The sequence below is a fragment of the Anas acuta genome, chromosome 25, assembly GCF_963932015.1.
Source record: "Anas acuta chromosome 25, bAnaAcu1.1, whole genome shotgun sequence".
NCBI classification, from domain to species: domain Eukaryota; kingdom Metazoa; phylum Chordata; class Aves; order Anseriformes; family Anatidae; genus Anas; species Anas acuta.
Window position 1 is genome coordinate 2,688,378 of NC_089003.1, and position 13,071 is coordinate 2,701,448.

At 56.7% G+C, this 13,071-nt stretch overlaps 1 protein-coding gene across 4 annotated transcripts in view; it reads right to left on the bottom strand.

Moving 5' to 3' along the window:
• ZNF385C (zinc finger protein 385C) overlaps positions 1 to 13,071 on the bottom strand; it is a 73,702-nt gene that overhangs the window by 3,349 nt on the left and 57,282 nt on the right. For 3 of the 4 annotated variants that reach the window (XM_068660485.1, XM_068660487.1, XM_068660483.1), the window contains exons 3-8: positions 11,146 to 11,288; positions 6,465 to 6,575; positions 3,683 to 3,845; positions 2,347 to 2,661; positions 739 to 926; positions 121 to 234 (exon numbers count right to left, since the gene is read on the bottom strand). In XM_068660485.1, the coding sequence (XP_068516586.1) occupies positions 121 to 234; positions 739 to 926; positions 2,347 to 2,661; positions 3,683 to 3,845; positions 6,465 to 6,575; positions 11,146 to 11,288 (1,034 nt within the window). The remainder of the gene's footprint in view (positions 1 to 120; positions 235 to 738; positions 927 to 2,346; positions 2,662 to 3,682; positions 3,846 to 6,464; positions 6,576 to 11,145; positions 11,289 to 13,071) is intronic. The other variant, XM_068660484.1, reaches the window with a different exon arrangement.

A 13,071-nucleotide genomic window follows, 5' to 3' on the forward strand; every position in this document is an offset into this window, starting at 1 on the left:
GGAATTCAAGGAGACGAGGCTTTAAAAAATAAAAACAGATGTGCCTTATGGCAAGAGATGGCTACCACAGCAGAGGATGTTCCCGAGGACTGGATGGGTAATTTGCTGGGAGACAGGTACCTTGAGAATACTCACTGCGAGGGCAGCGTTCTTCTGCAGCTTGTTGTAGGGGCTGTACTTGGGCTTGGGCGGCTTCCCGGCCAGCCTGTCTTTGTGCCTCCGGCTGCTCATGTGCTGGAAGAGGAAAAGAGCCCGAGGGATGGGCACCGACCCGGGGACCGTGGCTGGGAAGCCGCAGTCTCACCACGGATGGGGACAAGGAGCTGCACGAGAGCCTGCCCCCCGCCCAGGTGCCACCTCTGGGCTGCCCATTTATCCCACAGCTTTTGGATAGGGATGCGCCCGCTGCTCCAGAGGGACCCTCTCCACTCTCAGAGCTGGGATCAGATCTCCCCCCTCTCCCCCCCCAAAACCCAAAGCCGGTTTTCTCCCCACAGCTGGGAAAAAAAAATCAGCGTGGCCAGGCCAAACACACACAGATCCCCTTTGGCTTAAGGCATGGGAAGGATTTAAATGGGATGCATCCTATAAATCCTGGCCTCCAGAGAGCCTCCCCTCCTGAGGGCATCGGGTGTGGAGAGGGGATGTGCACCCAAGCCCCAGGTGCTTTTGCATGCCCATGCCCTGAGCCCCTGCACCTCCCAGAGGAAAAAAGCGCACGAGGCTCGGCGTTCTCACCTGTTTGAGCTGGGTCTCTGAGTTGACGTAGATCTCACACACTTGGCAGTGAAACGCCTTGTTCTGGATGTTGATGCTGCCCTTGTTGCCGATCCTCTTGGATTTGTGCCCTGCCCGGGACAGGAGCTTGCCTCGGCCTCGCCGCATTTGGGTGCTGTGACCCTCCAGCATCGACTTGTGCTTGGCGCCTGGATGGCACAGGGACAGGGACACTCAGCAAGCATCACCTTTCCAAATCACCCCAAATCACCCACAGCAGCACCTGGCATCCCCCCCAGGACCCCAGGCTCCCATAGGGATGCAGCAGCCCCTTCCCAAATCCTTCCAAGCCCTCGCTGCCAGCTGCGCTCCGCAGGCAGACCAGAATCGCTCTGCTTTCCCAGTGACAACCCCCCCCCTTCCTTCCACGTGTCAGACCTTCGGAGAAATTGCTATTTTAAGCGTGATCTGGAGCTCGTCGCCCTGTCCCGGGCATTAGCACGGTCTGCAGAGCCGGGCACGCGTCGCCCTCCGTGCCGCAGCATCTGAGCTATGCCCAAGGTCAGAGCGGAGCCGGCTGCCGAGCCAGGAATAGCTCAGTGGGGTTATAAGAGGCAGGGAAGGAGGAACCCCAAATCCCACACACCTGGGAACAGGGTGCTCCGTCCTGCCCCTTGCCGGCAAGGGGCTGGGGAGGACGGGGGTGGGCGAGTAATTTAAGCCCCCGCTAATTCATTCTATTTTTTAAGGCGTTAAGCAAGGAGCCTGCGCTCAGCGCCTGCGCGACAGCTGCGGAGGAGCGCCAGGCTGCGAGGTGCCCTTTGTTTGTTTGTTCTTTTTCCCCAAATCAGCTCCTGGGCTTGTAACCAGAAGCGACAGAAGCAAAAGGAGACGCTTGCAGCTAAGCCGTGTCCCGAGCCCACCCCCTTGGGGCTGGGGGTGCTGCTTCCCAGCTCCCGCTGTGCCGTGGTGGGGGCTTTCTTTAAAAACCAAGGTGCCGGGCTGGTTGATTTTAGCATCACGTCCGGGGGCAGCCAGATGGAAGCTGGCACTGCAGAGACCGTGGGCACCGCTGGGAGTCACCCAGCCCACAGCTGCCACCCGGCTCCAGCCCCCCCAGGTCCCCCCAGCCAGCTGGGGAGCACTGGGAGGGAAGAACTGGGGTGAGCCATCGCTGCGGGGCTCCGGCCCATGGAGCTCACCCAAATTCCCCCAGGTGCTTCTCAAAAGGAGCAGGAGCCCCAGCACCAGGCTGCTTTGGGGGTTGGGGGGGGGATTTTCCTGGGCCTGCAAGAGGCAGCTCCAGGTTGGTATCAGCTGAGAGCCCCGAGCTGCAACAGAATACAGAGCAGCCTCCAATCACTTGATTAAATACATCTGAAAACATCTCTTAATTAGAGACACGAACAATAAGAGAGCATTTGACCTTGCTAGAACTCACCCCGTAAGCCGCAGCGCAAGTAAAACACGACTGCTCATCATCGCAAGCCACCTTAATTAACCCTTTTTAATTAAAGCACCCTTCATTAACTCACACGGCTTCCCTGCAAGCCGACGTGGCTCCGTTTCACGGCAGAAACACGGAGGGAAAGGCTCCGAGCCCATCCCTGGCATGGGCGATGCCCTTACCGGTGTTGTGAGCCTCCAGCTGGGACAGGGAGTTGACGGTCACCTTGCAGGTGGGGCAGTAGAGGTGCTGCTTGCTCTTCTTCCCCTCTTTCTCGCTCTCAGGGGCCGAGCCGATGCTGCCACCCGACTCGGCCGCCTGCGTGGCCGGGGAGGTGACGCCGGTGGCATCCGAGGCGCCCTCGGAGAGCTCGGAGGCCGGCGGGGAGCCCAGCGGCGCGGCGCTGCCCGACAGCTCCGCCGGAGCCTCCTCCGAGCTGGGCGGCAGCTCCAGGCTGCTGCCCTCACCATCCGGCTCCTTCAGGCCATTGCTTTGGGCTGGCGAGAGGGAAAAAGGGAAAAAAAAAAAAAAAAAAAAAAAGGAAAAAAGGGTCAGAAGGGGGAGGATGTCTTTTCTTGAATGGGTTTTCCAGATTTCAGAGAGCAACCCCGATGCTCAAGGCCACCTCCTGCTCCTTTTATTCCTGCTGGGGGTGGCTCTACCCAGGGCTCTCTCTCCCACTACAGCTTTTATCCACAGCTCAGTGTGCTCAGAGCAGAAGCCCCAAGGAGCCCGTGGCTCCGGGGGGTGCTCACTCCCACCAGGGATGTGTGAGCCCATATCAGACAGCCCACTCCTGCCCCATGGGATTTTTGGGGTACTTCCCCAGGGGGGCATTTTGGGGTGCTCCCCACCACACCAGATGCTGCAAACACACATAATTGGGAGCAGCCTCTGCTTTAATTGTCCCCATCTCAACATCAAGCCATGCTTAAGCACAGAAAACCTCAAGGAATTCCCAGCCCCATGCTTCAGCTGCATGTCACTGAGCAGGGCTCGGACACAGCCGCTTTGTCCCCCTCTTCCCACAGCCAGGATACGATCCCAAGGCTGAAGCAGACCCAAACCTCCTTCCACTCCTCGCCACTACAGCTGGGCCACCAAATGGGCTCAGATACTCAGAAAATGGGACCTGGGGTTCTTTTGCACCTCTTTAGTGCAAAAAGCCCCGAGCGATGCTGCTCCCAGCTTGTCGCACCAGAGATGCTGGTGTAACACAACGGCTCGTTTACTAATTCTCACGGTGCCATTGGTGACTTGCAGCTTTACACCACCCTAATACCACTTTATACCACCCTAATCCCACCCGAGCAGCAGCTGACCCCCGAGGGATGCTCGGGCACAAGGCTGTGCCCACAGCAGGCGGTGATTCGGGTTTTAACCGGGATCCTCACCGTGCTGCAACCACACCAGCATCGTTCACCCCAACCCTGCCACATCACCCAGACCCACCCAGATCGTGGCAGCAGCCCCAGGGGCCACCGCTGAAGGACCCCTCCTGGAGCCCCCACCCAATACCCGTGCTGCTGGGGTCTCCGGAGCCCTCTGGGCTGGGGACGAATTCGGCTGCGCTGTCCCTGCTGCTGGCCCCCGCCGCTGCCTTCTGCTTGCTCTTCATGGCCTCGATGGCTTTCAGCCTCCGGGCGTGCTTGTGGCCTTTGTAGTGAGCTTCTGCCTGGTTCTGCAGGGGGGAGAAAAGGGGACAATGTCGGTGCTGAGGATGGACGGACGGATCACTCGGAGGTGATATTTTTGGCTGGGCGCAGCACAAAGCCGCTTTGCTCCTGGCACGCCAATGCATTCAGGGCGAGGTATCACTTTGCTGAGACACCGCAGCATTGCAAGGCTGAGATAAGGACCCTGCTCTGATTAAATGCATCAAGGCACTTCTAAAAGGAGCCTTCAGCAAGCAAAAAAAAAAAAAAATCATGGCTTCAGATACATGCAGTGAATCGCCGGCTGTAAAAATAAAATTAAAAAATACCTTGGTGGGGAGGACACGTCTCCCATTGTAACCTAATGAGTGTCTAACATGCAATTTACATTCTCAGGCTCCTTTCTCTCGTCGAATAATGAAGTGCACATTGATGGGTTCATGCCTGCACGGGACTGATAAAAACATCCACAAAAGAAAATAACCCGAACATTTGTGTACTTAGCGGTCGGGGACAATGCAGCATTGTCACCAAAAACAACCCCAGTTTAGCAATTTATGGAGGCTGAACCCATTGTGAATTAAGACACCGTACTGCTGAGCAGCACAGATTAATTTGCACGGCATTTTCAGGGGCCAGTTGAGGCTCCCAGTGCTGGGGAAGCAGCAGCATCACTTTCGCCCCCCCCCTCGCCGCCTCCTAAAGGCTGGGAACAGCGCAGCGCCGGCCGGGTACGTGGGAAAGAAAAAGGCCCATCAGAGCGCACGCGGCTGAGCAGAGCCTCATTAGCAAACACAATCAACTCCCATCAGATAACGGGGCTTGGCCGGGGCTGAGCAGAGCCTAAGTAGGTCACGGAGCATCGCTGCCGCTGTGCACAGGAGCGGCGTGCGATGATTTGCGCCCGGATGGGGGCTCTTGCAGACGTGACCTCAGGGGGGACACGGGCAGGGATGGGGGCAGCAGCAGCGCGTGGTGGGAAAGAGCAAAGCAACCTCAGGGGTCAAAGGCACCTGGATGCAGCCACAAGGGTGGGTTGGAAGGGAGGTGGTGGCACGTGGGGGCCCAGGAGCACCAACCCTCCCCGCACCACGCTTCCAGCCAGGGTACGGCTTGGAGAGCGCCGCCTTTCCCTTCTGCTGCTTTTCCCAAGGCTTCTTGGTTGCTGAGCGAAATAATTAAGCCTGGAAAAGCTGACTGTGGCTGGAAGAGCTGGATCTCCAGCAGGACTCTGCTGATACAGCACGGCCAGGCTGGGACCGCATCTCTCCAGGCACAGCAGTGCCGCAGAGCCAGCCCGGTGCTCCCCAGCTGCAAGAGCAGCCTCAGGAGGCTTGGTTCTCAAGCTGATGAGCAAGGGGGGCTCAGCACCATGTCACTGCTCCGGGAAGGCACAACCAAGCACAGGGTGATGCTCCCAGGCTGGCAGCTCTATAAATAACCCTGTTCTGCTGCCTCCCCCTCTGCCCTGCACACCACGGCGCGGAGGAGCGCATCAGTGCGCCAACATCGACCTTCCAGAAGCAGTTCCCTGCTGCGTGCTGCACATCCATGCAAAACGTCCCCTTGCTCACGGGGAGCCCCCCCGGGGTCTCTTCCAAGGCCAGGGGGCAGAGCAGAGCCTGGTGCCACCCCCAGCTTCACAGTCACCCTCTGTGCAAGTCCAGGCTCAGCCCAGACAACACCAACCTCCGTGGCCAAAGCCCTCTCTTAACACAGGACAAAGCTCCTTTCCTGGAGCTAGATGGAGAAAAAAGAGGCTGAAAGGCAGCCCCCATCTTGGGGTTTTATTGCGATTTCCCCTCCCAGCCTCCCCAGGAAGGGGGAACACAGCTGCAGGTGGTTAAGCTGTAATTCAAGCAGAAAAGTGCTCCCTTGGCCAGGGCGACCACCGCAGCCCCGTGGGGTTAGGGATGCAGCCCAGTGAGGGGCTCTGAGCTGCTGGGGGTGCAGGGAAAGGGCCCCCCCATGCTGCACTCCTGGCCCAGCTGCCTGCAAACCTCTCCTGCTGGGTGGCATTTGAATGAGAATTCCCTTTCCAACTGTTTAATCAGTTTTTCCCCACAAAAGATCAGTTGCGCGCAATTCAGTACTGCAGGGATCAATGAATGTTTCCTTCCTCCCTGCTTCAAGGTGGTTGATTTACTTAGAATAAAAGGCTGGGGGGGTGCGTGTGTGTGTGAAAAAAAAAAACCACCTGCCACATCAGAGCTCTGGGAAACCAACGCAGGGAAGATTATATTCAGTTCCCAAGGAGCAGATAGGAACTGCACGGGCTGATAAAGCAGCTTAAGCGCAACCACCGAAGCCAAGGCAGCGGGGAACGGATCTGAACAAAACGATGAGGAGTGGAAAGACAAAAGAGCTGGCGTGGTGAACAGAGGGCACAGCAGCCCTGGGAGCATTCAGGTCCACGAGCAAGGAGGAAGCATCTTCCAACTCCCTGCCATGGGAAGCATCAGCCAGGGCGAGCGGAGAGGAAGGGCAAGGAGCAGCGAGGAGCTGCGTTGCTTGGTGCCTTGTCTGGGGATGTGTGGGCGAGGGGCACCCCTACCAGCCCACTCTGCATCCCAGTGGGGCTGTGGGGTGAGGACCCCGCTCGCCCACCCAACCCCACGCTCGAGGCCAGCCCCGTGGCAGCTTACCGCCGAGTTGAAGCGCAGGTGGCAGATGTTGCAGGAGATGAACTGCTTCTTCTTGAGCGGGGTGGGCACGCCGAAGGTGTGGCTGATCACTGCCTTCTGCACCGGGTCCATCTGGAAGGGGAGGAAGGCACAGGGTGGCTGGGTGGCACCGGGACCTGCAGCACGCATCCCGCGGTGCTCAGTGTTTGCTCCCGGCTTCCAGGAACGAGCCTGGGGTCTCACAGACCTCTCCGTGACCTCTTCTTATGTACATTACTTTATATAAAACCTCCCCGTGGGGTGCTCTCCATCAATTCCTTTTTATTTTTTAAGCCAGCCTTCAAAAACCACCAAATTCCTGCTGTGGTCTGGCAGAGGGGAACAGCCCCCATCCCCACCATCTCTCTCCTCTGGGCAGCAATGGGAACGTGGAGAGGAGGGGGAATGGCACCAGCCTGAGCCCTGCTCTAGCAGTGTCCCCCTCCTTCATCCCCCCCTGCTCCACAGCAGCCCCCAGTGTCGTGGATGGCAAATTATCAGTTTCTGTTTGAGCTCCCAGCTGCTGTCCTCGATATCCCAATGACCTGGGAGGTTTCTGAGTGACTTAGCAGGAGCCGAAACCATAAAAAAGAGGGTAAAAGGAGCAACAGCCCCAAATCCTCCACGTGCGTTTTGCCAGGGAGCCGAAATGTTCCTGTGCAAAGCCAAAGGTGCGAGCAGTGCCCGGGGACACCACGGCACAGAGCTCCCGCGGTGCCAACGCAGGGGACAAGGGGACGGGGGTCCCACTTCTCCCCCTGGCTTTTGCCCCACAGCCACCTTCACCTGGGCTCAGTGGGGTGCTGGGACACGGCACGGCCCCGCACAGGCATCCAGGGCAGGGGGATGAGGGTTCCTGCAGCCCTAGGCGCACCGCAGGGCACCGTGCCCATGCAAATCCACCCTGGGCTCCCCGAGCACCCATTTCACCTGCCGTAACCAAATTCTGAGGCTGATGCCTGCACAGCCCCCGGTGTTTCACAGGGCATGTGCACAGGGGGAGCAGGATGATCTGCAGCGAGCTTTGTCTTTCCACCAGACCATTCATCAGGGGCAGCGCGCGGGGGGCTGCCGGCGAGGCAGAAGCACGCAGGCTGCTGACAGCCCCTGGCGCTTCTGTCCCTCCCCGATGCTCAGCGGCATTCCTCTGCCGAGGCTGCAAACTTGTTGGAAAAGCCATAATTGTTTTAAACAAAATGCATTTATTAAGGGGTATGGGGTGGGGGGGGGGGAAATAAGAATCAGCTCTTTGTTTGAGCGTGGCTATAATCTATAATGCAAGGATTGTTCCCCTAGCCCGTGGCACAGGAAGATTATCTTATCTGAGTCCTGCTGTCAGTAGAGCCTTGGGTTTTCAGGCGATCGTATTTCTCCGCAAAGCTATTTAGTTGCTGAGACAGGTGCATCAGTCTTCAAGGCACATGCCTGGACAACGGAGCCATTATCGAGACCCCAGATCCCATTCCAGGAGTGAGCGGAATGGTAAAGGCGGGTGATTAATGACGCGCCTGCTCGCTGCGAGCCTTTTTGCTCACTCGTGGAATAGAAATGAAGAGGTGTTCGGGGTTCGGCGGAGAACCGGAGGAACCTACGGATGGTGAAGAGGCCGCTCCACCCCGACAGCAAAGATCTCAGCGTGATGTCCCCGTGCTGCCAGCGCCCGGCCAGCAGCTGGGCGAGCAACACCCACTTTTTCCAGGGAAAGGCAAGAAAAACGGCTCTCATCTCTGCAGCAGCCTCCACCGCGCTCGATGGAGAATTCGGTGCCTGACAGCGAAGCGTCCTCGACGCTACTTGCTCGTCTGTTAATTAGCACTAAACTGCAGCCTCGCGGGAAACTCCGCTTTCCATTTGGGATGCTTTGGATGAAGGAACCCCGTTAGCATCAGTACTGGAGGAGGTTTGCTCTCTCCAATCAAGTTTTGTTCAGTTTCTTTTTGCTGTCACGGAGCCCGGCCAGCTTTGCATTCGCTCCACGTCTGCTGGGTGGCACCAGGGGCCTCTGGGCACCCTTCTGTGTCCCCTCTGTGCTGGGGAGGGACGGGTGGGCACAGCCACCGTGAACCAGGTGGATTTGGGAGCAGGATGAGGCTGGCGACCTCTCTTTCTGTAGCAGGCATCTCAACACCGGCCATTAACTGGGTGCAATTCCTCCCCACTGGCCACTTTGCTGCGCATGCAAGCTCCCTGTGACCCCAAATCCCAGCTCCATGCCCTGGACAGCCCCACGCACCCAGCCACAGCCACTTCAGCTGCCTTCACAGCTCTCTGGCCATCCCTGTGATCCAAAAGCCTTCCCAAAAAAAAAGTGGGGGAAAGTCCCACTGGGGCAGCCTGGGCGCACGCCAACACCTTGCCACCCGTGTGAGCAGCACGATGCGGGCACCAGAGGTTTTTTGCATGATGCCAAATGGGGCTGATGCTCAAATGCCCTCAGAGAGCCCTCGTTCTTCCCATCAAACGAAAATACAAGCACACCATCACCTTCTCTCTCCCATATGCAGCCTCTGCTACCTCCAATAGGAAAAAGAACCACTGTGGTCCCTGCTCGCTCTCCTTGGGGACCCTGGTGCTGCAGCTTTACGTACCATCTCCCACCGACGTGGCTTTTCCCCCTGGTCTCCAGCACCTTTCACCGAGAACCCCAGTGCCCAGCTGCTGCCAGCGCTGTGGGGCAGCTCATCCGAAAGCAGAGGTGGATTTTCGGGCACGGCACGCTTGGAGCATGAAGGTCCCAGCTTTATCGCCAATTCGTATTGACTCACGTTACTTTATTTATCCCTGGATGTTCCTACCGATATAAATAGAGATCTCGGAGCCGAACTTCCTGCCAGCCGCCGAGGTCAGCAGCGGGACGGAGCATCAGTTCGCTTTGCATCCTCTGGTGTGGTTTTGCGAGGCGCTGCTGGGTCCTGGGGGTTTGCAGCATCGCAAGAGCTACAAAGTGCCCTCTGCGCACATAACGCGCCTTCCGTATTGCTAGGATTTTTTTTTTATTTTTTATTTTTCCCTGCTGTTGTTGCTTTAAGTGAGAGCTCAGTTTTTGGAAAGGTTTTTGCTCGCTCCAGAGTAAAACATCTGCTGGGTTCATGAGAGCCTTGTGACCTGCTCCAAGCGCACAGCGTTCAGCTGCGCAGTTGCAACCAGCTCGTGCTCTGCACTGCTGCAAGGGGCGAGCGTTACCCGGCGGCCTGGGGGCAAAACCACACCAGGTCCTGCCCAGCATCACCAGCAAGCAAAGGGCAAACCTCTGCTGCCTTCTTAAAATTCATTTATGGCATCACATCATGGTGACCCCCTCGTTCCTGCCCCCTCTCCCACCTTGCCCCCATCACCTCTCCGGCACGAGAGCATCCCTGCAGGGCTAAAAACACAGGGCTGAGGCTGAGCTCAATGCAACCAGCTGAGGATTCAGGGAGCTGGCAGGGATCAGAGCGCACACGGAGCCTGGCAGGGCAGCGGCCGTGCCTGTCCCTGTACAGCCGGGTGGCTCCCGTGAGTGCAGGAGTCATTTTCCAATTTATTTCTTTTTTTGAAGCTCTAGAAAGCACGTGCCAAGGCAGGGGCAAGCGAGCGCCAAGCAGAACAAACAACAGAGTCTGCTTCGAGTTAGCTACTGACTCCAGAGACTAAAAAAAGGAACACAGACAAAGAGCAGCAACGTTAATGGCATCAAAAAAAAATCCTCCTCTCCTGTGCTCCTGCTTGTTAGCACAGGGGAGAGACAGGCTAAAGCTGGGATTTCAAAAGAGCTTAAAGGAGTTAGATGTCTGAATCCCATTCAACAGCAACAGGAATCCGGCACTTAATTTCTGTGGCCGACTTTGAAGATCTCGGTGATAATTTGCACCTTCAGAGCACGTTTCATCTCAAAGCCACTTACAAAAGGCTGGCGAGGATCAGGTCCCTGTTTCAGCAGGTGGGGAGGGAGTTCAGGAAAGTCCCATTTTTAGGCTCACGAGTAAAAAAAAAAACTGACATTTACCAACCAAACTGCCTGTCCCAGATGCAGGGACCCAGATGAGGGCAGAAACCCCCCTCAGCCCTGGGCAGGACGGATACCCCTGCCTTGGGCATCCTGCTAACCGCCAGGACACGGCCTTGTGCTGTGCTGTGTGATGGGGGAGCTCTGCAAAGTGATGTTCAACCACCTAACCCCGGTGTTTGGTCCCACTTCAGCCCTACCTCAAAGCCCCCGCTGGTGGGAGATGTCCCGCAGAGACCAGGCTCCCCCCGCGCCTGCCTCTCCACATCTCCTCTTTCCTCCTTTTTTCCTCTTTATTCACTTAAAAACTAATGAACTGCTCTCCAGAGCGACTTTACCGCTATCGATTCCAGGAGCAAAACCCCATTGATCTTGGTTGCAGCAAACCACCTTTTTAATTTTGCTTTCTGAGGGCGGCGGATGGGGCGAGAGGCAGCCTTCGAGGGTTCCTCCCCGCTGCTCCCTCGCCCCATGCCGGCACCACGTTTGCTCCGAGCTACGGGCAGAGCAGGCACCGTGTGGGGGTGAAAAAGAGCCCCAAAATTAAGCCAGGACTTATCTGGCTGGGTTCAAGGAGCAGAAGAATGGGGAGAAAAGAGTTTTTTTTTTCTTTTTTTTTCTGGGGGATAGAGGAGGAAGGGGTCCGGCGGCCACAGCCCCCCACCCATGGGGACTCACCGTGTTGAAATTGGGGAAGAGGTTGAGCGGGGACGTCCCGTTGAGCCTGAAGGTCAGGAAGTGCTTGATGTCCAAGGGGGGGTGAAGGGGCCGGCCGGGAATAGGCAGCGATGCTAGGAGGGGACTGCTGTGTCCGGAGGGACCTGGGGGGAGAGAGCAGCGTTAGCACGAGTGGACCCCACTCACACACGGGGACAAGGCCACCAGGATGGTCTGGTGCTGCTCCACCCCTTTGGTGACATGTCCTACATTGGGGGGCTCGGGGCATCCCTCTGGTTTTTGGGTTCAGCCCCAGCACCCTCAGGCAGAGCCCGATGCAGCCGTTTCCACACCAGAGCATTGCATGTGATGGAGTTTGAACCATCTGAAAGGCAGCAAAAATCCCTCTCCCCCCAAAAAAAGCACCCCTCTTCTGTGGGATCTCCCATGGGGGGACCCCAAAGCAGCTGATGGAGAGGCACAGGGAGCATCCCAGCCACAGCTGCCCCCCCCAAGCAAAACACTGAACTGAGGGCAAGGGGCAGAGAGCTGAGCAGCCCCCAGCACACCACGGCGTTGAAATTTGGGCCCCTCTAAGCCTCTCAGGCACCCCAGCTCTGCCCAAATCCTGCTATTTTGGGTGGAAACCACCCGCAATCCCCAACCGCGGCTCCGGCAGCAGAGCCGCCCACTCCCCATCCCGGCTCTGCTGCCTGCCTTGCATCTTCCCCCGCAAACCAATTGTCAGCTCCAGCGTGCGGTGTAAAAATAGCCTGCGGTTATTAATAATATTCTGCTTAAAAAGAAAACACCCGTAGGGACGAGGGAACGGCGAACAGAAGGGATCTGGAACCCAGGCGTCAGTGCAAAGGCAGCGGTTTTCCACGCGTCCTGATCCATCCCCCCAGACACCTCCCTCTGTCCTGCACTGGGATCAAGGAGTGGGGAAGAGTTAAAAAGCCAACAAATGAAGAAAATAAAATGATAAAGGGTTCGATATGCTGTGAGCCAAAAAAAAAAACCATTTGCATCTCGCGCAACTCCATCCCTCCTCCTTCAGCCCCTTTCAGCAGCCTGGGCCATGGACAAGGCAAATATTACTATAAATAATAATAATAATAATAATAATAATAATAATAATAATAATAATAATAATAATAATAATAATAATAAATAATGATAATAATAATAAATACTATTAATATCTTGGTCCTTTTCCACCTCATTTTCAGGGCTTTGCTCTGTTGGAAGATGCTTGGGGTTGCAGCGCTGCCCTCAGCCCACCCCTTCCCCTTACAACCTTAGGAAAAGCAGAAAACCCATCAGGAGAAAAAAAACACAGCAGCAGCAGGGGAGAGGAGCCATCACCCATCCCAAAAGCCCCCCAAAACTCCCTGAGCCCCCCCAAATCCCCCCACACCGGCTCCTCTTCCACGTGGGCTTGGCTGGATGAGGAGCTCGCTCCCGCAGTGCATCGTTGCTGCTCCCCCTCTGCGCTTTGCTTTCTGCCCCAAACCCGACTCCCCCCTGGCAAAAACCAGGCTGGCGCCGAGATAAAAATCTGAAATTCAAAGTTCGGGAGATTTTTCTGAATTTCCGAACGGGGAGCCGGCCGCGTTGGCCCTGCAGGCAAAAACGACCTCTTTCTGGGAGAGCGCACACGGCCGCTCCTTCATCTGCACCGCAGCGGTCCCTGAGTCAGTCCTGACTCCGGGGGAAAAATCACATTTTGCTTCATCAGGCGTGCATTGATCGAGTTAATTCCAGAGTCGCCCAGAAGGGAAATCTGTGAAACCGCTCCAAAAAAAAAATAAATAAATAAAGTGATAGCAACAGCGACGAGGGAGGCAGCAAGAGCAAGCAGAAATGGGTGAACGATGCAAATAATTAACCTTCTGAGGCATGAAGCAGGATTTCTGCCTCAAATCATCGGAGACGGCAGCACCC